General features: G+C 47.7%; 1 protein-coding gene across 3 annotated transcripts in view; it reads left to right on the forward strand.

Annotated features, from left to right (window-relative positions):
• ec (ubiquitin specific peptidase echinus) overlaps nucleotides 1–27,852 on the forward strand; it is a 77,574-nt gene that overhangs the window by 34,100 nt on the left and 15,622 nt on the right. For 2 of the 3 annotated variants that reach the window (XM_065439160.1, XM_065439162.1), the window contains exons 2-10: nucleotides 6,870–7,063; nucleotides 19,965–20,057; nucleotides 21,238–21,372; nucleotides 25,367–25,480; nucleotides 25,569–25,651; nucleotides 25,747–25,846; nucleotides 25,977–26,034; nucleotides 26,156–26,250; nucleotides 27,233–27,385. In XM_065439160.1, the coding sequence (XP_065295232.1) occupies nucleotides 6,917–7,063; nucleotides 19,965–20,057; nucleotides 21,238–21,372; nucleotides 25,367–25,480; nucleotides 25,569–25,651; nucleotides 25,747–25,846; nucleotides 25,977–26,034; nucleotides 26,156–26,250; nucleotides 27,233–27,385 (978 nt within the window). In that variant the 5' untranslated portion in view covers nucleotides 6,870–6,916. Of the gene's footprint in view, nucleotides 1–3,480; nucleotides 3,603–6,869; nucleotides 7,064–19,964; nucleotides 20,058–21,237; nucleotides 21,373–25,366; nucleotides 25,481–25,568; nucleotides 25,652–25,746; nucleotides 25,847–25,976; nucleotides 26,035–26,155; nucleotides 26,251–27,232; nucleotides 27,386–27,852 lie in introns of those variants that run through there. The other variant, XM_065439163.1, reaches the window with a different exon arrangement.

Here is a 27,852-nt window from a genome sequence, read left to right on the forward strand (position 1 = left end):
CAGTCAAAGCAAACAGCGCAGAAAGCTTCACTTACATCGATTCCCACAGTGCGTGGGATCCGCATTTTTTTTTGGGGGGGGGAAACTATATGGGATCCAGTGGCTTCCTATAATGTGGATTCCGGCTAAAACAAACACGCTAACTGTTCAATACGTCTGGCGAACAGGCGCGTCGCTTCTTCGGCGAGACCTGCCCTCCCCCGTCGGATCGGCCGGCCGTCGTGGTCTCGCCGGTCTCGGCGGTGACGCGAGGCACGCCAGCGCTTCCTTCTATCGGAGCGTGGACGCCGTTTCCTTTGTTTTTTTTCTTTCCCCTTTTCCTTTTTCTTTGTTTCTGTTGCGCCGCGACCTTCGTTGTCCGTTTATTCTCATGGGCCGCTGTACGGTATGGACGGCGATGACCGCTTCCGACAGTCGGCGGCTACGGGAACGTGCAACGCAAATGCGCCGTGACGTCATGCCTCCCGTATATTGAGGTTAGCATGAGACGAGCCTGTGAAGGCCATGGAAGCGTCTGCAAAAAGATGCACGCGTTCCGTCATTTGTGGAGAGCATCGGGTCGCATCGGCATGACATCATCGCTGAAAGAAATGCGCGGAAGAATCCTGCAATGACTTCATTACCCTAGAAAATACTTCGGATCAGAGTAATAATAATAATAATAATAGTAATAATAAGACGTGTTTCTGGTCAGTTGGACGGTTATCGAAAAAGTGAACTTGCGCAACAAGGGATGCAGGCAAGAGATTACGTAACATCTACCCGCATAGGTGTATTTCTTGCGGGAATCGTGACGCGACCGAAACGCTCAGCGCATAACCTGCTGTACCTTGCACACTGGGTCGTATGCGCTGAATGTAGACCGCAGGGTCGGCACAAGTTATGTCTATGACTTGTGGCATTGAGCGAACAAAATTTTATCGTAGCGTTCATTCGTTTGTTGTTTTCCAGAGTGTAACTTAACAAATTCGGGTGCGAAGGACGGCTGGCTAGTCCTATAGCTCGCGTACTTTTTTGTACGCGTGCATAGCTTTTTCGAGTTCCTGCGGCGTGTAGCGTCAGTGGACATTCTTTTTTTTTGTCCAATATCAAGTGTATGCCTACGGCCTCCACTGTACAACATTGATGTAAAACGTAGATCGCTACTGTACAGGAGGCTGTGACCGTACACGTTGGCCATGCGGCATCGGCCAACGCGCTGTAGGCGCGGTGCGCGAAGATCAATTACCTTCCTGGACGTTTTGCTTGGCGATTAGACCGCTTAGGTCGAGCAGTTGTAAGATTAAAAAGCGAGGGGTTTGTGTTCTTGTCTATTATTATTATTATTTTTTTTATAACTTACGTTTCATTCTGTCCCTGCATGAGATGTGTGCGGGGAGGGGGTACCAAGCCGTGGATATTATATTTTCCGATACGATTGGTCTCGCATGTGTCGTATTTCGCAAGGCGCACGCGCCCGAGGCGAGCAGCGCCTGGAGTTTCTCGGCGCCGTTCCTCTTTTACAACTACGATTTCGGGCCGTTTCCCAGCAGTGGCACGACCGGTTGGCGCGGACGCCGGACTGCGGCTGCGTTGCCTGTATACCTATACTGCAGTACACTGTATCCATACGCCCGTTTGCCTCGCGGTCCAATGGCGGCTTGCTGCTGCCGCCGCAGCCTGCTATAGTTCGCTCACTTTGCCGTCCCGCCATCCGGATCCTGGTCCGGGTGTCGGTGGACTCGTCAGGAAAGAGGAATCGGACGCCTTGTCTTCACTTCGACATCAGCCCGGGAAACTGTGTTTCGATTTCGCTGCACTTTATGCTCTTTTAATTGGGAGAGTGCATAATTTTCTCCCTCACTTGATGCAGTGCGCGCTGTGTTTGCCGCGCTCTTCTATTTGACTTCGTGCAGGGGCCAGTTCTATGCAGTCTCACGGTTCTCCTGCGCTAGATACGTTGGAAGCGCGTGGCGTCGTGGAAGCTTCCGGTAGCAGACGATATTGGTGGTGGGGGAGGCAGTCAATTACGGCAGTCAATTGAGCCGTGAGGAGGCGGGATGCCTGTAACGTGATTGAGTGTTTTGGTTGGAACGGATCTCTCGTTGCCGGCGTTTTATGGCGAAAAAGTCGCGTACGTGGTTGCTGTCATTGTCACTGCGCACTACTATACCTATAAGCGGTGATTATGTCGGTAACGAAAAGAAAATATATTTCGCATTTGTATACGCACACACTTATCGAAAAAGCCATAGCAGACGACACAGCTCGTTCGTCGCTATATACACTATTATGCCGGCCCGGACCTGCTCTCTTTCGACTCAATAAACTCTTGTCTCTCTCCTCGATACGCAATGGCTACGAGGCGTGCACGCAGGCGCCGCGTTGCGCTTGCGCGATAGAAACTTGTGCGGCACCGCGCACGTTCATAAAGTGAAGTCAAATCGAGTATAGGCTTCATCGAAGAGCAAAGCCGCAACGTCATAAAAAGGAAATAAACGAAGAAACGAAACGGAAATAAACGAAGAAACTAACAAACAGACAAACATTGTCGTGTTTTGCGGCTGCGTTGCCGGAAACATTACACACGAAGTGCTGCGCGCTTCACTGTCGGCTTCACGGCGCGGATATTGCAAGTGTTTTAGGAGCGGTTCGAGTCCGTTAAGCCTGGCTACGCACGCTGGGTCGGTCGCGCAGTTTTTCGGGGGTGCCCCTTGGCCATTCGAGTGTGGCGCGCGAGCAGTGGCCAGAGTCACCGGCTGCGTCGGGCCACTGGACCGTTGGCCGCAGTCAGACGTAGCTCCGGGGAGACATCCGCCTCGGCAGATCTCGACTGCGCTATTCTGCGGAAGCGCTGAGGCGCATCGGTGGCGGCTACTTGGCAGCTCCTGATCCTCAAGCAGTGCCCCAGCTTTGCACGTTTCGACAGAGTGGACGGGCGTTTCTTGACAGGAGAATGGTTTCCCTGAATCCAGTGCTGCAATTGCAAGATGAGGGCTCCGCATGAGCTTGGCGCGATTTTGTCTTTGGCTTTAGTCCACCTGCACAACCAACTGATCATAATTGGACGTATTCGTTGCATATTTAGCACTCCCATCAGCTATAAACTGCTTGTGTTCTACGTTTATTTTACAGGTACGTGCACATTGCGCGCATGATACCCTCGTTGAACTGTTCGCTGAAGTACGTTCATCCAGGTGAAGTAAGCAAGGGCCCCTTGCTTACTATATACGTAAGTTAGCAAGGAGTTCCTCTGGCTGCATGAACGACCCGATGCGATAGCCAGGACTTGCGTACACTTATAGTGCGTTGTTATAAGTAGCGTCGGAAACGGCCTTGTCGTATAGATTCCACAAGCAACTGTAGCATTGCAGATGCCGTTTTAGGCTGTGTTCCAATGCTCGCCATAGATGGCTAAGTGGACAGCGGCCATCGCAAGTCTCGTTCCAGTTCTTACGAAGACGTCAATGTAGACAGCTTCGCGAAGATAGTATCGAAGTCAAAAACGATGCAGGCTACTTTTCTGTGCAAACAAGATGGCGACTGAGCAAGGCTCTCGGAAGCTTGACGGGAAGGTCGCCTGCGCAGAGGAAAACGTAGACACGCTTTCCTATGCCCTTAATGTAAGTCACATCGTGTTTTTCATGGGTTCGCAGGCGCAAATACGTGAAATAAAGAAATAATGTGTGCTTTTCTAAACTTTTCTTTTTGTCGCCGTGAGGTGGCGTCACGTCGCAGAAGCGTCTTCCGGACGGCTAGAAACGTTCGATTACATGGCCGACATGGCCTCGAAGCTGTCTCCCTATAGCTGTCCCCGTAGACTGTCTCCGATGCTGGCCAGAATTGAAACTCGCTCTTAGGTGGCACATTACGCATGATACATATGGCGCGTCGGGCAGTTATACTTTATGAACTCGCGTCGGCTCCGTATGGCTAGGTGGGGGACATGTAAAGTGCATGTCAAATTGCAGAAGTGTTTTTTTTCTGCTTTTTACACAGGAAGAAGCGGTATAGTGCGAGGATGAGCGCGTGGGATGTTGGTGAAATTTCATTCTACACGGCTAAATACCATTCTCATTTCTCAACGGTGACACTCCGTTTGTTTAACGCCGTCATAAACATTTGCAGCTGTGTACGGTTGCCGAATTGTGATGTAAGCATTTAAACTGTACGGCTGCCAAGTTTGTGTATTTCACCGGTTTCCGGCGGTGACGAAAGCAGCAGCAGCGGATAGCAGCCTTAACAAGGACAAGAGTAGGCTATAGTTGGTGCGTTGTTTCAGTACGCATTGAGGTCACCGTGGAGAAACACGAGGCACAGGCGGAGCAGACGCAACAAGCGCTGGTTTCCAGCCACAGCATTCATTTCCGCTCGTGTGGCGGTGCATATCTGTGGCGGACAACCTGCGCACGCTCGTGGGCCAAACAAGGGCAGGCGATCGGTCTCCATCGCCGCGGATGTTGCGGTGTAACCAGGAACACCGTCGGGCCCCGTAACTCCCGAACGCGTCCGTCCGATAACAGGTCTTGCGCTCGAAACCGGTTCAGAGTGCGTTGCTCGTGGCACGCGCGCCTTTAGGGCCGACCGCGCGTAGCGCGAGGAAACCCCGGCCTCAAAAGATGGCGACCGATACAAGTGGCCGCTTCGGGTCAAGCGGAGAAAGTTTTGCCCGCTGATTTCCTGCCGCCCTTTGTCTTGTAAATTACGCTCGCCGTGATGCACAGAGTCGGCGCTGCCTTCGCGATCTTCGGTGCACTGCGATACTATGTGGACGAGGCGTCGTTCCTTCGAGTCGCGCCACAAACTCGAAGGGTGTCCTCGCGCTGCTCTCCGTGGAGCGTTTACGTGACATTCATAGCAGCTCCTCGAAATGCGCTGGCTTGTTTTAGACTGAGGGGAAACTAGGAGGACGCTTAAGCTTCGCCTTTAAGAGTGGAACGCGACAGCATTCAAAGATCCCCGACTGCTTCTCACGCTTCCGGGAAACTGCGCCTTATGTAACCGTAATAGTTACCGAGAAACGCTGGCGGCGAACGCTATGCACGAACGCTAGCTTTTTGGTAGAAACGCGGCCTCTTGCGTGGGCCGATCCCGGAGATTGTGCACAGCCGCGCCAAAATATTTTCATCGTTTTCAGGTTTCTGTTATCGTTTGGCACTTTTACTATTTCAGCCTGAGAAGATTCAACATAAAAGGCGTGCGCTGTCGCTGTTTTGTTCCACGACGTTTGTTTGTGGGCTATCATTCTCGAAATTCCGAGGAATAACTTTGTCAGGAATGTAAGATAAGGCGCGAGCAGCTTTAGTGATGGAATGGTGTTGCATTATAACCCGCATATACCGCATGTCGTGACATATACATACACCTAAATATATGCAGAAATTTTCGCTCACAGAACGCCCGGTGCCGGACGCCGGATTTTCTGCGACACGGGGCCCTTAATGCGTTCACGTTAAATCTAGCGAGGTCGCGGCGCAGTGCTCGCCTTGTGGCCGGTCCACGTCCTCGCGCCTGACGGCGGGATGAGCCTTGCACCGGCGAGCTCGTGGCTGGGCGTGCCTGCGCATACTTGCGCCGAAGCGCTTCCGTCCGTCGTGCGTCAGCCGCGGTTCGACCGCTTTTTTTTTTTTTTCGGCATCCAGGGCAGTCATGCGTGGCGCGTTCTGGAGCTGCAAAACGCCCATGTTCGCGGGAAGCGGCCGGCCGGGATCCTCTGGCCGCCGCTATTGTTCTCGCGTTTTTCACGCGCAGTACCGATTCGCTAATGCACCGAATGTCGCCCAATAAAGACATCAGGGACGACAGCGAGCTAGCGCCGATTTCCGACAGCTCGGCAGTCGTCGTGATGGACGTCACCGGTATGCGGGCACCGGCCCTGGTTGACACCCGAAAGCGGAAAGCCCCCGCAGGGCGACGCCCGCATTGTTGCTCGGGCAGTTTACGACTGCTGTCTGTCAGCACGAGCTTCCTCTTCTCACGGCACCAGAGGGAAATATAGTCGGCGCACGCGGGACCCGCGGCCCTGTAACACTGCTGGACCAGCGGCTGCATATTTGGCGCCGTCGCTATACACCGGGGCTGAGTGAAAGTGTTTTCCCCACGCCGCAGCTGCTGCAACTAACCGTCATTGACTTGCACGTACTATCAGCGGCACAATTCGCGTTTGCGGACTTCAGCGGCGAGAAGCAGCTGCGTAAATATTGACTTCGATGCCTGATTTCTCGCCATGAATCCGTAGCGAGAACCTTGAAAGTCAACGAAGGCGATGGGACGATGTACCAATTATCTTGCAAATCGTAAAATTACGGCTTTATTTTCAAACTTGGTGCTGGGGTCATTAAACATGTGTCGACACGAAGTGGAACATTTGTGATGCGCCATACGTAGCGAGTCAGACAGGTCGCTCTCGCGCGTGGGAACTGCCGACGCTTATGATCGCGTACTCAACAACCGTAAACCAAGCGAACCGCGTCGTTAACTAGCGACGCGCGAACCACCGGAGCGAAGTCGAACTACGGTTGACTGACGACGGTGGAGCTGCGTGTGCTCGCCCGTTGCACCCGGCATTTCTGATTGTCGCCGTATAATGAAGCATCGCATACCGCTCATGTTGCGGGGAGGACTTGCAGCCAAAGAGAGTCCGTCCACCGGGTGGTACTAACGCTAAGTGAAAACTGAATGTCACGTGGGAACACAGGGCATAGAAAAAAAAATAAGTGCTTCCTCACTATTCATACACTATATATATATAGCGGCTCCACGCATCGTGCTCAGAGCAGGCTGTTGTCAAGTAATGTGCTGGGTTTGCTTAGCGTTTTGTTAGTCTGCAAGTTGTGATGCCGCGGAGTCATGCGTGCCTTATACTAAGAACGTTCTCGATCTCCTCGCAGGGCCCGTGAGGAGCTGCGCCCCCGGAGCCTGAGCGTCACGGCCAGTCATGGCGCCTGCCAAGAGCGGGTCCTCGAGCGCCACCAGCATGGCGCACAGCATGATGATGCCCCGCTGCACCATGTCTATCACCCGCACCAAGGGGCTACTCAACATGCCGGGCCAGAACAACTGCTTCCTCAACAGCGCCGTACAGGTGGGCTGCCAGGCGTTTTCTTTTCTCCTCTGGCACGTGTTGCGGTTCCAAGTATACTGCTTTGCTTCGGAGGGAAAACTGTGCTGATCGGAGGAGACTCGTGTCTGGAGCAAAGTACGATGAGACAATGAGCAATAGGGCAGAATTTCTGGACTGTGCCGTGTCCCTGTTTCGTATTTTCCCGCCGTGTTGCAATTGCGCGCACCTTGCATCAGGTGGGCCAGGTATGTTTTCACATGATTAGTGGAAATTGTGCAGCCCTATTTACAGCCTCAATGATAGTACTCAGCCTTAGCGTTGGTTTGCTTATTATCTATATCTAGTGTAGAGTTTAATTACTTCCGCTTTGGCTGCCCCCGGGATTCGTACCTATGCACGCGAATCTGTTGTCTGAATTTTTTTTTCATCTGATCTTGAGCACTCGTGCCCTCTAGTTTTAGTTATATGTATCGACATTGTGTTCATCGGTTTTAACGATTGAACGTGAACGAAGCAGACTGAAGCCGGACGCAGAGGGCGGCTGGCCACAAAAAGTTCATAATGCAAAGATGGGGTAAGGCGTGCAGACACGTACACAAGAGAAGTGGACAACACGAACGCGCGTCCGTGTTGTCCACTTCTCTTCTCTCGTATCCGTGTCTGCCCGCCTTACCCCTTCTTTACATTGCAAATCCTTACCGCCTAGCTCAGCTTTCCGTTGTTTTAAGTCACAAAAGGTGTTTGCCGCCTAGCGATTAAATGTTCCACAGTGAGTCATACGACTGAGGAGTATAGCACGCTCACGCGTAATAGTCGCGAACTGCACTCCACGAGGCGCTCACGGTTAGCAGCAAGCGAATGATCGGGGCCTCAGAGCATTCGCGTGTTGCACTTAACCTGTTAGGCTGATTAGCCGACCGAGGCGTCATTAGGGTCGCGCTCCCAATACGGAACTTGGTGCGTAATAAAGTAGGGAGATGCGCACCCAGAGAGGGAAAACGGTCTTAAAAAAAAAAAAAAAGGCACGCTGGCATCTTCCCTCGCGCACCAAATTGGAAGGCGAAGACACGCTTGCAAAATGTTTTTCGTTGGACACCAGAACCGGTGACGTGGGCGAGCCTAGTCGGAAAACCTGTTCTGCGAAGCCGGGCGGCAGCGAGCCCAGCGACAGGAGCTGCTGCGCGCACCGCATCACGCTCGCTGGCTTGAAGTTGAAGCGGATCACTTTTGCGAGTTTTGCGTTTGCAGCGTACTCATTGGGGGAAGTGGGGAGAGGACAGAGGTAATCGCGCAAGGACGGGGGGGGGGGGGGGGAGGAGTTAGGTCGCGTGACCGAAGGCGGGTTACCGAAACAACTATCGAATGAAATATTGTTTTGGATGCAGAATTTGGGAGCTATCACGGTGATCACCGCGTGCGAGTATAAATTCTCAGTTGACGCAGGAAGGAACGAAACCACGGTTGCAGCTCATTTGCAGTCATAAGAGTCCGAGTGACACATGCTTCGCCGAAAAGCTTGTTTCGTGCCCAATTTCGGCGCTGAAGTTCTAACGCGAAGAGTAATTGGTGCATAAACGATACCTTGTTGCATAACGCTTACCGGGTGCCGTTGGGCGCGCCGCCGAAAAGGTATCATTCTGTGGAATTTTTCAGACCTGGCAAGCTTTCGAAAGCGGACATGTTAGGAAAATATGTGAGTGCAAACGCATTATGGAACGACGCACTGTTTATCAGCTTCGTAATCTGATGCCTGCATCCTAAAAGCAATACTACAGTTTATTTATTTATTTATTTATTTATTTATATCAGCTCGTCTTTTTCTTCTTTGTTGTGACACGGATACCCACAGTACCTAACGCTGCTCATCTCAGCATGTGCCTCACATTTGCTGACTTGAGAAGCTACGCCGGAACGTGGAAAAAATAGCGGGCCTCGTGGCCATTGTGAAGGAAAAGTTGCAGTGCTGTGGAGCTGACTTCAATTTTGTTATTGCACAGTGAAAACGGCTGTTCCTCGAACTTGTGCAATTGCACGAGGAAGGTTCTCGCTGCGTTTTTCATCACGCACTAAAACGGTCCACCGCACATTATAGCGAAGCCTTAGCGAACTCCTCTATGAAGGTTATTTTACCTTCTTTAGTATACTAACGAAGGTAACATAATTTTCGTAGAGGAGCACGGTAGCGCACTCTTTAATAGTCATGGCGCAGAATGGCCTATGTGACACGTGTTTGGGGCTAGGGCTGCAACCCTGTAAAACAGGACTTCCCATCCAGGTGGCTAATGCGAGGCGTGGTCCCCATATTTTTCGGTTATCGTCAGTCGTCCGGGTAGCCTATTCGCTGCGCACTGGAGACCACTGATTGGAATGTGTGGCGGTCACTTATCGTGCGCGACGATTGCCCGCCGTTGGTCTGTATAGTGCACAACTAAGTCTTGCCATGTAAAGTGTGTCAAGCCTGAATTCTTGAAGCATACTTTTGTTTTTTTAATAGCTCCCCTAACTCATTAGTCCGCGCCCACTCGCGTTGCAGCCACCGTATTTTCATTCGAAACATGGTTTCACTCCTTTCAAAAGCTGTGTGAGCGCTAGCATACCGTTTCATGGCGTTAAAGCTTCTTTAAATTGGGGGTGGGTGCTTGTTGTGTCAAGAACAAAGTATGAAAATTAATACTGGATCGCGGGCGCTTATTGGAGCATGGGCAGGCGGCAGAGGTCAGTGGGGCTCTGGACTGGGGGACTCCGACCACCCCTCCTTAAAATATATTCCTGTAAAAATAAAGTATATATATATATATATATATATATATATATATATATATATATATATATATATATATATATATATACCGGCAAAATCTAACGCGCTGCCATGCCAGGACAATATTACAAAGTGACCTCAGGTAATACATGTCAAATTTTTGATCACTTATTTGTATCAACTTTAAGAACGGAGTCATCTTCTTGTTCATCAAAACAACGTGCTATAGAACGGTTGCTCAGGAAGAAACAGGCCAACCTAGACGCAGTAAGGGTAAGAGCATACTAATTCAGGCTGCTAATTGCAAACAAATATGCACCCTTAGAAGAGAGAGATGAAGGTGACTTAGAGGTAAAGAATGAAATCGTAACTATACTGGCTTCAGAGGCAGCAACTGAAGTGGGAGGTAAAGCACCGGAGTAAATAGTAGGCAAGCTCTCCCAAGTAACAAAGGGCCTAATAAAGAAACGACATAGAATGAAAGTGTCCAACTCGAGAGATAAGACAGAATTTGCGGAACTGTCAAAACTGATCAACAAGGAGAAAATTATGGATATTCGAAATTATAACGTGCGAAAGGCTGAGGAAGCCATAAAAAATTGATGCTGGATGAAATAAGTGAGAAGGAAACTTGGCATAGGACAAACCAAGATCTATGCACATAAAGATAAGCAGGGTAATATCATCAGCAACCTCGAAGGTATAGTAAAAGCAGTGGGAGAATTTTATACCGACCTGTACAGTACGCAGAGGAGCCATGATACCTCCATTCAAAGCAGTAATGAACAGGTTGCAGAGACTCCTTCTCTAACTAACGATGAGGTTAGAAAGGCATTGCATGACATGAAACGGGGAAAAGCGGCAGGAGAAGATGGAATAACAGTCGATTTATTCAAAGATGGAGGAGACATAATGCTTGAAAAACTGGCGGTTCTCTATACGAAGTGTCTATCTACTTCAAGGGTCCCAGAGAACTGAAGAATGCAAACATTGCACTATTCCACGAAAGGAAGACGTTAAAGAATTGAATTGTAGGCCCATTAGCTTACTCGCAGTATTATATAAAATATTCACCAAGATAATTTCCAATAGAATAAGGGCAACATTGGACTTTAGTCAACCAAGGGAATAGGCTGGCTTCAGGAAGCGATACTCTACAATGGGTCACATCCATGTCATTAATCAGGTAATCGACAAATCCGCAGAGTAAAATAAGCCTCTCTATATGGCTTTAATTGATTACAAAAAGGCATTTGATTCAGTAGAGATACCAGCAGTCATAGTCATTACGCAATCAAGGAGTACAGGCCGCTTACATAAATATCTTGGAAAACATCTGCAAAGATTCCACAGCTACCTTAATTCTACAAAAGAAAAGTAGGAAGATACCTATAAGGAAAGGGATCAGACAAGGAGACACAATCTCTATAATTCTATCACTGCGTGCTTGGAAGAAGTATTCAAACTATTAAACTGGGAAGGTTTAGGAGTGAGGATCAACGGCGCATATCTCAGCAACCTTCGGTTTCCAGGTGACGCTGTCTTGTTTAGTAACACTGGAGGAGAGTTGCAACAAATGATCGAGCGCCTTAACAGAAAGAGTGTAAGAGTGGGGTTGAAGATTAATATGCAGAAGACAAAGATAATGATGAATAGCCGGGCAAGGGAACAGGAGTTCAGGATCGCCAGTCAGCTTCTAGAGTCAGTGAAAGAGTACGTCTACTTAGGTCAATTAATCACAGGGAACCCTGACCATGTGAAGGAAATTCACAGAAGAATAAAAATTGGTTGGGGCGCATACGGCATACATTGTCAGCTTCTGGCTGGAAGCTTACCATTATCATTGAAGAGGAAGGTGTACAATCAGTTCGTTTTACCGGTGCTGACATATGGGGCAGAAACTTGGAGACTGACAAAAAAAGCTTGAGAACGAGTTAAGGACCGCGCAGAGAGCGATTGAACGGAGAATGCGAGAGGGAAAGAGAGCGGCTTGGATTAAAAGGCAAACGGACATAGCCGATATTCTAACTGACATTAAGAGAAAAAAATGGAGCTGGGCAGGTCATGTAATGCGTAGGTTAGGTAACCGGTGAATTATTAGGGTTACAGAATGGGTGCCAAGAGAAGGGAAGCGCAGTCGAGGACGGTAGAAGACTACGTGGGGCGATGAAATTAGGAAATTCGCGGGCGCTAGTTGGAATCGATTGGCGCAGGACAGGAGTCATTGGAGATCGCAGGGAGAGGCCTTCGTCCTGCAATGGACATAAAATAGGTTGTTGATTATGATGAAACAGATGACCATTAATAGATGACAGTCCTAGTGCAAGTTATCTACGGACTTTCTTTGTAAAATTATGTTGTAGATGTTAGCGTTGTTGCCAATCGTTTCTACATAGCTAGGTGTTCCCTGCACGATTTTGACCGAGTAGCGGTTGTACATCGAACGTGAACTGACTATGCCTTATGACCTCGTGACGTTTCACATATATGTGTATACCCCTGGCGGGAGGAAAAATGAGGTTTTGCCCTGACCTGTTTTGCGAGAGGACGGTGATCGCGGACTGTAGCGTCTAATTAGTATCGGCTCTATCACGCAATTGCTCGCCTATTGCGTACACGCACACACGCTTAATTGGGGGACGGACGTTGAAGCACTATAGAAATAAAGCGCGGGAATCACAAGCTTGGCTAGCTTTCTCAGTCACTCTAAGCGAGCGACGAGCGAACCATTGAAGGAGCGCCTGAACAGGCTGCCAAGAATGTTTCCGCGCACTTCACCGCTTACTTGGCCCGCGGTGCAGAATTGCGCGTCTAGACGACCCATTAACACCCTTTATCTTTTGTTTTCTACCTCTTCTTTTCATTTGCCGTATGCGCCTGTTGTACTACGCTCCCGACCTTGCCAGTGTGTGTAGCAGCCGCGAACGAGGTGACTGGTTACAGACGCAGACGGTAAAGAAAAAAAAAAAAAAAACGCGTGCTTTAAAAGGCCCCTCAGCAGGCCCCATAGCAAATTTTGGTTATACGTTGGAAGTCGTTACGTGCCTTCGAACCCACAACCTTTGGTGGGAGTCGAACCCTCGACCTTTGGTGCTGATTAGGGTGAAGTTGATTAAGGCACGGTTAATATAGAGTTAATTGAGTCACTCGAACGCATGACATTTGGTGTTAATTAGGGCGGAATTGTTTAAGACACAGTTAATTAAGGTAGCTTTAATTAAGACACTCGAACCCACAACCTTTACTGGGAGAAAAGTAATAAGACGTAACAACGCATTCGAACGAGAATGTCAATAATTTAATGGATGCCCTTTAAGCGCGCAGGCTTTCGCCTTCACCCTCTTTCGCGTATGCTAAAGTAACTGTCATTTTTTTTTTCATTCAACGCCTGCGATTTCCATTTCTCTAACGCTTGATACAGGACATCGCCAGTTTATTAATTGGTTACCTGAATTTATGGAGAATTAGAATCACCCATAAACATAGGTGGCTGTAAGTTTTCGGATTGAGCGTGCGTGCGTGTGCGTCTGTGTGCGTGTTCTAAAGTAGTTATATGGCTGCGCGGTTTCGACATTGGTGTGCAATCATCAGGGGTGTGTCTTTGCGTGGCCGCAGTATAGGAGCTCGCTGTCTCGCGAGGATCGCGACCGTTTCTTGGGGCTCGATCGGTGTGGCCCGAGTATGAGACCGAGCGAAGCCGCACCGAGCCTTCTCGTGAGCTCGTCGCGCATAAATGGCTGCATGGGTACCACGATCTGGCCTAACGCGCGCAGTGTCGCATAGAACAGCCGGCACGAAAACGCCCGCTGCCCGGTTCTCCTCGCTCGGCGATCTCCCGGCGACCCACTGGCAAGGGCGGCGGTCCCCACCTGTCGCCGCCGCGGTCTCCGCCCCGGCGTCTCCGCACCGCGGGTCTTTTCCACGCTCTCCTCCTTCGAGACGCCCGCCGGAAGCTGGGACGGCTTTAAAGGGACGGCGAAAGAAACGGTGCGCGCCTGCAAGAAAGCGGGCGTCGCCGCGACTGCTTCCCACGGAGCACGCACTTACGCAGCTGTTCTCCCCCCTGGAAGCGTCAGTGAGAGAGTTCTGCTTCTTTCTCCCTTTTAATCTCTTTCTTGTGCGCACACTTCGTGCTCACCGCGGCCCACGGTCGTGTCTCCTAGTAGGAGAAAAGAAGGCATCGGAAGAAAGCTGAACATCAATGCTTCGACTACCGACTGTCGTGGGGCCGGAGCCAACCGCGCGTGATTATGTTGAAGCAGATGTCGTAGGGCTCTGGTTCGTTCTCCTTTAGTGTTCCCGTGTATGCGAGGAACACTACTATGTTTCAAGCGGCGCAAGGAGTTCTGATGAAAGGAAACAGTACTACCTGGTGGCCGAGAAGTTTGACCCTGTCGAAAACCATTAACTTTTGGAGAACTACGGTAGCCTTGTTTTGATTGAAACCAATTTTATTTTGCACGTCAAAGGTGGATAGTTGTTATCGTCAGCGTGGGTTTCGGCGTTCTCGTCGTGTCTGTTAGAACGTTTAGATGCATCCGCGGATTTAAATGAAATCTCAGGTGAAGCGTATGTTCCTGAGGACATAGCGATTCATGACTTCTGTGGATCCAGAGTCTGACGAATGTTTCGATTGACTTCTTTTCGATTGGCAGGCGGCCGCTTTCGGTGCCGCGGACCCTCGTGATGTCATTAGTTCAGTCCTTCCAGGGCATTGCATGGTATCAAACCAAGGCTTCGGTATTTTGTATAGGGAGGCCAGATGAGCCCGTTCACACACAGGTAGTCGTCGCGCCGTTTGTGGAATCAGGGCTCCTGTTAAACAAAAACTTTCTTGCACAATAACTGTTCGTAAGAGCAAATGCCAGCCAGTTACAGTGTTGGAGTTTCTATTAGCGAAGACGGCCGGCTAAACAACGATTACGAAAGCAAAGCTTTGTGAATTCCGCCCCTGCAACTCGCAGTGAACTGTTGTCTCCTTCTGTCGTCTTCATCGCAAAACATCATCTTGGTTCTTCTGGTCTACGGTAAAATTCGCGCCACTAAAATAACCGCATCCTTTTTATTTCGAAGAAATTTTCCATAGGCACAAAACTTTTGGACTAAAGCGGCTGTTATATACTCTCATCGCTGTGATTGTCGATAGAAGCTGCGCGTTTCTCTGAGGTAGCCACATGAAACGTCTGAAGAAGAGCTGTAAAAAAAAAATAAAGAAAAGGTTGCCACCACTTCGCAACTACGCTAGAACTGTCCAATCTTGCAGGCATGAATTTAAAAGGACGCGTGCCTTGCTTTCCGTGGTGCGAGCTCCCACAGGCGACGGCCGCCTCGCTAGCCTGCGGTCGCTGTCATCCTACGGCCGTCCACTGAGGACGCCGTGTAGGAGGCCATCCATCACGCCCAGGGCCGCGCGGCCAGCGTCCCACTGCCAAATGCGCACAGGCTGGCCAACCGGGCCGGTGGGCCGCCGCGCAGGCCGAGCGACCCCCACGGCGCTCAGCCTGCGCTCGACCACAGCAGCGTCAATGCACGCGCTTCGAAAGGACGGCGCAAGCTTAAGCAGGCGTTAGCAGTACCGCATATCTGTGGCTCATTGGACGACAAGTTATAACCTTACGCCTCGCGTTCTGCGACTGCTTTAATTTTCAATGACAGTCAATACCATTGGTGGAAAACCGAATGTTTTAGTTTTTATTGGCACTACATTGTGATTACCGTGTTACGTATTGAAAGCAGTGGCGTAGCAACGGGGGGGGGGGGGGGATCATATAACCTTTGAAGACACCCCTCTTTCCGCCGGCTACACCGGGGGGGGGAGGGGTGACAGAAGACCTATGGGCCCCGGGTGCTAGACAACCTAGCTACGCCACTGATTGAAAACTATTAGTTCTTACTTTTTGTTGACGGATAAACTTTAGTTCCCGATATTCAAAGAGTCCTTACGCTAAGAAGCGTTCGCGAGAGCAGATGCCAGCCAGTCGTGATAATGGACATATTACTAGCGATGGTGGCCGGCCAATAGCGAACAGAACTTACGAATGCAAAGCTTTGTGAATTAGGCCGAAGGGCCAGTATCCACACAAAAATGTTCTTAGGCTAAATCTACTTAGCTCGTAAGCGGAGATAGTAGTCAATCGCAATGTCAGACTTATCATCGAAAGCGACCATCCATAGGCAAAGGGCACTTACGAACAAAGCAGCTTATTGAATTCGGCCCCAAAGCCTAAATTCACACACACACACACACACACACACACACACACACACACACACACACACACACACACACACACACACACACACACACACACACACACACACACACACACACACACACACACACACACACACACACACACACACACACACACACACACACACACACACAATGTTTGCACTATAGAACAGTTCGTTAGAGCAGATGCCAGCCGATCATGATGCTGGCTGGACATATTAGCGAGGACGGCCGGCCAGTAGCGAATAGAACTTACGAACGAAAAGCTTTGTTAATTCGGCCCAGATGTTTAAGTCATCTGCGAAAGCAAATCTGCGGCCATGGTTTATCGCTTCAGTACCCCCAGATTTCCCATTACAATAACCATGAAATGTTTCACATACATATAACAAATAAAACCGCGTGCTAACGAAGAATAGCCAACGAACTTATCGATCACTAGATATCTTACGAACCATAGTGTCAGGACAGTTGAGAACAGCCTGTGTGGGCACCCAACTCCCTGATTTAAGAGAATATATCCGTATTCCATACGCTTCGCATATTATTATAAAACCGAGTCGCTCAGTAGCTGCTCTTTTTTTCACGCCACGTCTTTCAATTTAAGTCTTTCTCGCCTACGTAAGAACACTGCTGCACACTCTATCAGCGTGTCCAGATGGTTGCGTGATGTCAGCCAAGGTTAGGCTCCTTGAGTGCGCGGTAGGATATCCCGCTTCATTCGCGGACATATGGACGGGGGCCCGCCGGTGGCTTGAGGGTCGGCGCCAAGAGGGCACGCTTCAAGATGGCGGCCGAGACGCGGCTTCTAGCGTGGCCATTCTTCCCCAGCGGCCGACTGCAAAGTGGAAAGTAGAGGAGAAGGGCAGAAAACAGGTCCGCCGCCAGCAGGTTGCTTTTTTGTCTATTTTGTTGTGGCCGCACGGTTGGAAGAAAGAAGGCACCGTTCCTCCCTCTCAGGCATCCTCGGCTTCTTGGAGCCGAGGCGAGGAGGAACTCCGCCGACTGCCGCCGCGGCGCGGAGCAGGCCTCAGGTGACTGACGACGGGTTACCGCAGCGAGGGACCACCCAACAAATGCGCCGGTGTTCGATGCTCGGACGAGGCCGTGCGGTTAGAGCGCGCACCTATGGACATCGTGGCCGACTTATGAAATGGCTAATGTCGTCTCCCGTGAAATCAGTTTTGACAACGTAGCTCATGTAGTGCCCTAGAATACTAATGTAGTTGGTGTTGCATCTTATGTGTGAAGCGTGAACGTTAGACAAATCCTCGTGTTTTCTTCTTCATGCGTTTTTGGCTAACGTTCGTGCTTTATAAGTTTTGAGTAGCAATGTCCAATATTTAGAGCGATATTCAAATATTTGCCGCAGGGCCTCAAACACACACAAATCATGATTGTCCTCCGTTGTATATATATATATATATATATATATATATATATATATATATATATATATATATATATATATATTCTGTTTGCCCTTCTTGAATCTGTCCGAACGCACACAGCGACAATAATTATGTCCGGAAGGAAACTATTTTATGTAGGTATTCTTCGCTTTATCACAACAAATGCTTACCGCGTATTATACTATTTACTCTGTACGAGTGCGTTGGTAGAAATACGAAGGAAATGCTGTTAGCTTTGCGTGCTGCTCGTTTCTGTGCCTCGCGAATCCAGCTGATAGCACCTGTGGGCCAGAGCTCCATTTTTGTCCCGGCTAGAGTGGCCATAGGCACGCACCAGGCGTGACCGCAGAGGCTAGGTTAGGTGGTCTTGGACCCACCTGCGCGCACGCAGCGTGAAACGCGCGCGGCCATGCGCCTCCCGCGTTGCTCTCTCTCCCTCTCTGGCCGGCACAGGAAAGGGGAGGATCACGAAGAGCCATTGCGAGCTCGGCGCGCTGGAATCGGACTACAGCCGGGCAAAAAGTGACCGCCCTGTGCCTCATGGCCGAACCGGGGCCGATGACGGTCGCCGTCGGGTGGGTGGAAACATGCGCGTTTCCTCCCCGGGCCTGGCTAGATTGAGACATCAGCTGCCAGCGACCCCCACCTCCTTCTCTCTCTCACCGTGTCTCGTCCCTGGTGGTCTCTACGCTCTCTACGTATATGCGGCTCGTCTGTCTAGCGCCGGTGGTCTTATTACCAGACGACGATGATTAAGCAGAACAGCGGAGGGAAATAACGCCACTGCCTCAAAAACCGTGTGGCCGCCGATCCATTCGACCCGCGGACAGATTACAAGCGCCATGGTGGACAGCAGTCCCCCATACACTTGCACACGAATTTTTTCTTCTTCTTTTCTTTCTTCTAGGCAAGGAAGTACGTTACTGGCGCTGTTCTGCAGACATCATATTTGTAGCAAAAGAGAGGAAAAAAAAAACCGTGAATGAACTGGCCGCCCATTATCCAACGCCCATACAGGTGATCGTAAGCTTTTCCGCGAATGCAATTCAGTAGATCGCCCACTTTCACTCTATTTCTCTCTCTCCCTTCTCACGTTTCAACGGAAACTGCGCGGCTACACTGCGAAAAAGCGAGTCACTGGTGTCGGAAAGTATGGGCGGAACCGACAAACCTCAATGATTCCTTCTGGCGGATGCGGTATAAATACACAACCAGAGAGCTTTGTGTCAAACTGAGTCTATTTGCAGTACTAGCTCTTGGGAATTGAAAAGGTGCATAGAAAATGAAGTGCAAAAAATTATTTATCTCGACAGCTCCTGGTATTTAGGGACTCTTGCCTGGACGCACTCCCTTATTAGAGTTGCTATATTGTATTAAATACCGCCATATTGTTGAATTCGCCATCTTGTGACTCACAGGGCTTCTTCGGCCTCTGTGATTGGCTCAAAATTCCGCTATTACGGAATTCGACAAAGCAGGGGAGGTCGCATGGGACGGCAGCCTAACGTTGTGTGTCGACTCTTGTAATCACTTACGCGACGTCTATGTATATCCCGCCCAGCGCGTGTTACAGCGGAGCCATCATTGCAGTGCAGCGCCTCGATGCGGCGCCGTTGCGGCGTCTCGATGCTAGCTCCGAGTTCAGCTTGCCTGGTATCGCAGTTTCCATTCGTGTTAGAGGCTTGACTTTGGTCATTGCATGTCATCACGTTTAAATGCGTTAGCATTAGGAGTGTCTAAGTGGAAAAACGTGAGCATATATATATATATATATATATATATATATATATATATATATATATATATATATATATATATATATATATATATATATATATATATATATGTGTGTGTGTGTGTGTGTGTGTGTGTGTGTGTGTGTGTGTGTGTGTGTGTGTGTGTGTGTGTGTGTGTGTGTGTGTGTGTGTGTGTGGTACAATTGACGGTGGTCTGCTCTGGACCACCGCCATTTGCACTTCGATCGCTCCTCGAAGAGCCAGGACCTGTGTCATCGTCGTCGAGTCAGCTCCTGAGCAACATTTTGCAATGTGGTGAACGTGGTTTAAATCATGGATTCGGGACCTCAAAGAGGTGCGACGTAATGCTAACGCATTTCTCTAGTATTGACCGCTAAATCGCCACTGAATTTTTTAGCTGCAGTTAATTTGTCTCGCCGCCAGTGGCGACTTGCTGGGACCGGCCGGCAAACAGCGGACGAGGAGGCACCGTGCCACCATAGTGTTCTTGCCATTCGACGTGCAACTTGTCGTCGAGCGCATCGAACAAGTTTCCATGAACAGCCACCATTCACAGCATGCGCACCTTTAAGCCAGCCTTATGGAGCATATAGTAACACTTTACTCCCCCTTCCCATTTGCTATTTTTAGAGGGTACACCCGACTCCATTCACGGCGCTTGCCTCCATGCTCTTCACGTGATCTCACATGAACACTTCCCCACGTTGTTGCAGCTGCCCTTCAGGAATGTTTTTTTTTTTCATCTTCATTTTCGCAGGTCTTGTGGCACTTGGATATATTTCGAAGAAGCTTCAGAGACTTGAGCGGGCACATCTGCATGTCAGACTCATGCATCTTCTGTGCACTGAAGGTAAGCATGTTCAATAAATTGTGAAATGAAGCTTCAGACTTGTACTATCAGTTCACTATCCAACTGTTTTACATGAAACTGCGCACCAAGCTGAGTCAGAATATATGCTTATGAAGTATAGGTGTATTTATTTTTATTTATTTATACAATACTGTAAGTAAAACTATTTTGGCTCATGCAGAAGTGGAAAAGCGGTTTGCATAATTTAATATTTATATACATAAAAAACAGACTCTCTCCTAGGTCAATTTTTATTGCAGATATTGTAATTAAGTGTTGCCTGGTAAGGCAGCTTTAGTAAATTCTACATTATGTGAAAAAAATTTGAGCATGCTACAGCAGTGACTTCTCTAAGCCACCCACAGCAATGTGTGCACGATTATATCACTTATTCACGAATGTGTTGTGTTACTGAAGTTGTAACAGTAGAGTCATCACTGACATGTTGCCCTGCCTTCACTGTGCGCTCGTTTTGCATGCTCTCCTGCATGCACCAATGTTTACAGGCTAAAATATACAACCCTTCAGCATGGAAGACCTGCCTGCCTACTTTTCGTGCTTTGAAGCCCACACGATTTCTTTCCAATGTGCATTTCTGGCTTTTGTTTTATGGAAGAAATTTCTTCCATCTTCAATGAATTCTTGAAGCAATCGAATACTTTGCATTGCAATCGTTAGGGGCCACAGGTGTAGGAGGAAAAATCTGCTTATCCTATGCTCACCATTATTGTTGCGCTTGCATATTCAGAAAAACTGTGGTGATATCTAATTTGCAAATGTAATATTCAGAGTGGTAACATGGACTTCCTGACATTTCTTTTCTTTTACTTTTTTTTACTTCGACGAGGTACTGTACAGTTTTGATTGCAGCTCAAGTTATTCTCTTCAAGTTATTCTGTTTACGTTACACTCAGCTTTTCAGTTCAGATTTGTGGCTTCAAATACTATATAGTACTACTTCAACGAAAAATCTTCCCAATTTTGACTCTCTGTTCAGCTAGAATTTGGGCTGAAATGTAGATGGATCAAATATGGATCAAATGAGCTGTGTAGTACATATAACACCATTATTTTTTTTCTCTCATTTTACTTCAGCAGGTGGTATGTTGCAGCTGCTGCTAGCTCAGGATGAGGTCTACACAATAACTTTTATAAAATATATGCATCCCATCCTTTGCAGGAACTATTTGCTCAGTTCCAGTACAGCCAAGAATCTGCTCTTCCACCTGATGCTTTACGGCGGGCATTGGCAGAAACCTTCTTTGACCAGAGGAGATTTCAACTGGGATTTATGGATGATGCTGCTGAATGTTTTGTAAGTTTGCGACTTGAGCTACCAAAAATATTTAGCATTGGTAATGGCAGTCTGAAAATAAATTTTGTTTTCTATCCCATACTCAAACGCAAGCACAGATATGAGTAAGCATAACCCCAGAAAGCCCGAACACCATTCCACATCAAAGAAAATTAAAGCAACTTGTTCACATTTATTTCTGGTCATGGAAAGTATATTGGCATGAAGAAAACTGTTGAATGATACTTGCAAATGGATAAAAATAATTATATAATTGCTTAATTAGTAATTCATTTTCTGAACTATTCACAACTGAAAACTCCCTCCATCATATCAGAAATGCTATATGGGCTTTACATGGGATTCCAGCACTTAAATCAGTTTTATTGCGATAGGCGCATTTCTGCCGTTGGCGTCACCGTCGCCGCGAGGTTCCGCATAAAGACCAAGGGCGATAAAATCGTCGCTGCGCGCCTTATGCTGATGTGTGAGTGAAAGCTTGCGAGGGTGAGCCGGCGAACGCGGCTCAAACTTACTTGTGCGAGCGAGGAACGCGGGTCGAAAGCGCGCCCTCTCCTGTTGCGCGCGAGGCACGGGGGTGAGGCGGGGGGGGGGTCGTTATTTTCCGGCCGCTGCTACTTACAGCGCAGCCGTGCGGGCGCCGTTAAAGCCCCTTAAACTGTGTAAAGTAGCGCCACGCTTTGAAGAATGCCGCCTCCTCCTCGCGCGCTCTGGCCGATGCCGACGCTGCGTCGCTATTGGCCTAATAGCATCACGTGGGCCCTCGCGCCGTACTTCAGCGCCATTTTCGCTCGAGAAGCGTCTACGGAGTGGCGAGGAGCGCATGTTGGCGCCGTTGCTACGCTCGAGCGGTGTAGGCGGCGCCACGGTCGAGGAGGAAGTGTGAAAGGAGAAACGAGGAGGAGTGAAGGCGGAGGAGGAGAGTGTCGCTACTTTACGAAGCTTAAGGGGCTTCAGGTGCCATATCTTGAAAGCGATCTGCAACGTGGCCATAGCTTATGTAGGTGTACTGTGATAGTGCGCGCCCGCGCGGGCCTCATCTTCAAAGCGATCTGCGATGTTTGCAGAGTGCGCGTAGTGCCGGTAGCTTCGTATGCGCTGTGCTTTAGACGTTTTGTTCGTGTTGAAGTGAGAGATGCACGAAGGTCAATTCGATCGCTGCTGCCGCCGCAATTTCTTATTGCAGCAATTTGACACCAAGTTTCCGTGCTCATTGAGCGAGATGTGTTCATGTTTACCTGTGCGCGCGTCACCGTGCTTGTTAATTTAGTTAAAACATGTTGGCAGGCGAGTTGGTTTGAATTCATGATAGAATGTGTAAGCGCGACTGAACGAGGACGTAGAAAGAAACAGACACACACAGACAGCGCGGTCTCGGTGTGTCTGTTTCTTTCTACGTCCTCGTTCAGGCGCGCTTACACATTATATCATTGTTAATTTAGTTAGCGAATGTTTACAAGTTTATACGGCCGATAAAACTACTATCCTTATTTCATATAGCTATCTACTGATTTGCTATCGCAATCGGTGCTTCGCCTGTCAGGTGAAACTGCAACTTTCTTAAGCGTCAAATTCAGCGTATCAAAAATGATATGTTAGGCTTTCTGGGATAAATGTAGCCATTGCATAGCCACCTGCATCCTAGACACTCTTTGCCGTGCAAAAGCTACCTGTGTCTGCACTATGACAGTAGGTCAGTGGTTAGTGCACTGCTACCATGATCAGCATTGTTCATTGAGACACTGACTTTCAGTGGTAAACTTTGATCCAAATCAAGTACCTGCCATTCATTTACATGACAGAAACAGCACATTGACCAGGCACAGAAAGAACCACCAGAGCATGCCACTCAGTATAAAGAAATGCTTTGATATAAAGCCAAGTAGAAAACACACACAGAAATGAAAGGATGCATGTACTAGTCATGTTTGGTGTGACAGATAATCTATTTCTTTCAATATTAACAGAAACTGATACAAGGTATCGAAAATCTCAGTTTTAAAGCAAAGCTTTCTTTGCCTCTTCCTTCAACTTTGCCACTGCTGCTGCTGCTGTCATTGTCTTGCACTCCACATTGAGAAAGTGGTTGAGAATGCGCGGTAGGAGTGCGGGAGAAGAGATAGGCATTGCCAACAAGCATGCCTCCTTTGGGGGGAGCCTGGCCACAGTGCCCTCTGGAGCTCGCTGAGAGTTGCCATAATGCCCTTTCCTTGCAAGCACATTGTAGAAGCTGCAGCGCTTGCCTTTGTGCTCACATGCAACATTTCGGAGAGGGAGTAGAGAGAGCAGGCAGAGCATGGGTAGACCCAGACGCCGTACCCATTCAGTCGCCAACACATTTGTGAAATGAATGAACAACTTTACTACTCTTCGCTCGTGGTAGCTTTCCTACATGGCCTGGGAGAGGGGCAATGCTATGTCAAAAAGCATGCATCATGTGGGGTCTCTTCAATAAAGGAAAGGGTACTACTACATGTGGCAACAGTTGAGGACTAAGTGGATAAATTTTAATTCAAAGTGTGGTATGATACATATCTGATATTTCTGAAAAATAAACATCAGGCAAATTTGTCCTTTGAAGAATTCACGCAGAACATGCAGACGAAAAACTGCATTAAAGCACTGCAGGCAGCATTAAGACGACGCTAGGCAAGCCGCCACTCTGTAAATCAACACTTCTATACCTGATGCGCTATTTTAGCGGCGATGGCGTTGCTCAAGGTAGAGAGCTTGATCTCAACTGCGGTGGCCGCGTTTCGACGGGGGCCACATGCAATAATGCTCACATACTTAGATTTAGGTGTACACTACAGTACCCCAGGTGCTCAAATTTAATCCAGAGTCCCTCACTACAGCATGCCTGATGATCAGATTGTGGTTTTGCTATATACAGTGCCATACTATAAGTAAAGTTGCCCACTTCTGCCACGATAACGTGCTGTGTAAGGCAATGGCATTGCTAACCTTCTTGCAGTATGAACACTGGCCCACAACAACGAATCAAGCAAAACACATCTTGCTGTGTTTTTTTTACTATGTGGACAAACACAAGTGGTGCACGCAAGAGTAATATCACCTCACGTCTCTTGTATTGCACCAAGCAATCAATAACTCAAAGATTCGCCATTAACACCACTGCCAATTATCATTAATTAATGCATATACTACAGAAAGCTTTGCTTACACTGATTCTTGCAGTGTGTGGGATCTGCATGATTTTTTTACTCTATGTTTTCTATGTGCCTTTGCATTGCACTTTTGGAAATGAGGCATATAGTTGATGGTCAATGCACTGACCAGCAATGCTACATTTTGTCATTGTGCTGTTCATTTTGTTTGTCTGAAGGCTGTACCAATCAGCCCAACTTCACATCTTATTGACGTTCACTTGAGCTAGAAAATAGGCTGAACGGGATTATTTCCATCTGTTCATGACATTCACCACCTGTGAAGCCACTCTGATGAGATTCCCCAGGAAATCCGGAAATTTGGACCACCTGGGGTTCTTTAACCTGCACCTAAATCTAAGTACACGGGTGTTTTCGCATTTCGCCCCTATCAAAATGTGACCGCTGTGGCCTGGATTTGATCTTGCGACCTCGTGCTTAGCAGCCCAACACCATAGCCACTAAGCAACCACAGCGGGTCTGCATTGATATAGGAATACAAATGGGGCCATTAACATGTTACCCGGACTGGAAATATTGCAGTAAATGTTGGGGAAAAAAAGTAAGCTTTAACGCAAATAATCACACCAAAAAAGAAAGAAAGGCACATTCCTATGTTGCAAAAGTATGAAAAAAAGCCATCAAGCTTTTACATGAACATAGTCACTGAAGGAGAAATTTCTACCTTTGAATAAATACTGACAAAAACATGTAGAATTTTCATAAAACAAAAACTGAAAATTCTGAATCTTACTCATAGTTCATGCACAGCTGAGCAGTTGCATGTTACAGGGTCTCATAATGAATATGGGGCTTCCATTTTCTAGGAGAATATTCTTCAACGGATCCATTTCCACATTGCCAGTCAGGAGGTTGAAGATATGTGTAATGTTGCCCACTGCATTCCTCACCAGAAGTTTGCTATGACACTTGTTGAGCAGGTAAGTACACTGCAATCTCTTTTTTTTAGTGGTGCATATTTGTTCTATGAAGTCAACACTGTATGTGTACTTTTGGTTTTCATTTCAGACTGTATGTCATGTTTGTGGAGCATCATCAGAGCCTTTGCCATTTACGCAGATGGTTCACTACGTATCTGCCTCTGCTTTATGGTAGGGCTTTAATAGAGAATTTGCAAATACATTTTCTGTCTGTACAGGCATTCCAAATTTTGTTGCTCAAATTTTTGTTGCACCTACTGTTTCAGCTTGCAGGCATCACTTGTACATAGCAAGGAGCAAAAGCCAGTGTCCTTTGGCGAGCTGCTGCGAAGAGCAGGAGGAATGGGCGATATCAGAGACTGCCCAGTAAGAAACATGTCCTTTAGTGTCCTTGCTGTCACAGTCATCACGTGTGAAAATGTACCATGTGTAGAAATGCTTACATGCGGGGCACATGTTCCACTCACTTCTTGTACTTTCTTTTTTTTTACTACAGAGCTCATGTGGTGCCAAAATCCAGATATGCAAGACTCTTATGAACAGACCGGACATAGGTAAGAACCACATATTGCAGCTAGGCATTTGTTTTCACTGCCATAAATTGTACCATTATCTTAATGATAAACTGTACCAAAACCTTTGTAATTGACACACGCCTTCCCTCCTCTGTTACAGTGAGTCTTGGTCTGGTTTGGGATTCTGAGAGACCAAGTGTAGACCACATTGTAGATGTCCTCGACAGCATTGGGATGACTGTAAATATGGATGAGGTAATGTGTGGCATGGCATTTGTTCTCGTGTGTCTGCATATGGTGCTGCAACTGCCTATCATTATGCAGAGTTTCTTCTTTTTAATCAATTCGTAATACATTATGAAAACTATCATATAATGTGAGCAAAATTGTTGCCTGCCCTGCATGTTAACTTAGTTCTAGGAGATGAGTGAGAGACATTTTGACCCACTGTGGCAACATACAATGTCGGTATTCCCTGAAATGAATTTTAATTAAATGAGTTGTAGGAACTTGTAGGAAACATATGTATCGCCATTAGATGATGTTTAGTAAATATATGAAGGGAGAAAGTTTCAAAGATTTTGGATTTCACTGTGTCAGCTATTGATTTTAGTATTCTCAACAGTAAATGGAAATAGGAAATTTGAATTTCTTTACTAACTGCCTGTCTATAGTGCAGCTTATTTCAGACTCCTTTACAAGTTTGTAAGGCCTGTAAAGGAGTCTGAAAACTCCAAAGTGGCTGAAGCACCAGCCACATTGGAGTTGGTGCTTCAGGATATAGCTGTGCCAGCATCCAAGCAGGTGGAGTTGTTAACGTTCTGATCACAAAAGGGTTTAGAGCTGCTGTATCACCTGGAAGGCAACGGTACAGTGCAATAACAGTACTTTGTGTAATAAAAATGGTAATCAGCAATCCTTTTACAAAGTTGTTTTGTTGAAAACTGCTACAACATGCAGCATCATGTTCAAGACCCATGAACGTTTTTACTTGTAGTTAAATATATATATATTTTTATAGCTGCATGAATCATGCTTTTACTTTACACATTTAGTCATTTACTTCTTTAGATATAGGTTAGTTCCATGTACAAAAGCTTTTGTTGAAATGTGTATGGGTTTGGGTTTCTAGGTGGTAAAGCAGAGTACTTCTGAAGTGTGATTATGATTAACGGGTAGTAGTCAGATTTTCTCCCTAGTTGCATTGATAGAGCTACCCTTTTCATTTCTATTTCAGATGTTTCATAAAGTTGTGGACACCAGGTGGGCCAGTACAGTGACTCACCACCTTGTGGGCATAGTGACCTACTATGGCAAACATTACTCTACATTCTTCTTCCACACAAAGCTGTGTGTATGGATATACTTTGATGATGCCACCGTGAGAGAGGCAAGTGTATAGGGCCATACTGTATATGCAGTTTTGTTTCATACACCAGTGGCGTAGCCAGAAATTTATTTCCAGGAGGGGGATTTTCCACCGACAGCTACCACTCCTCCCCCTCCTTCATTCTCGCTCTCTCTGATCACACACACACACACACACACACACACACACACACACACACACACACACACACACACACACACACACACACACACACACACACACACACACACACACACACACACACACTCACACACACACACACACACACACACACACACACACACACACACACACACACACACACACACACACGTGTGTGTGTGGAGGTTGTACACCACGCAGAGACAAACTCCTAGCATTCCCTAGACAAGAATGCTTTAATAACAAGGATGCACGTTTTTGCATTGCCAAAATAGCACTTAACTTCTGAGAAAAGTGTTTCATTGCTAATGCATGCAGCCACTTTG

Source organism: Dermacentor albipictus, chromosome 1, assembly GCF_038994185.2.
Source record: "Dermacentor albipictus isolate Rhodes 1998 colony chromosome 1, USDA_Dalb.pri_finalv2, whole genome shotgun sequence".
Taxonomy (NCBI): Eukaryota; Metazoa; Arthropoda; class Arachnida; order Ixodida; family Ixodidae; genus Dermacentor; species Dermacentor albipictus.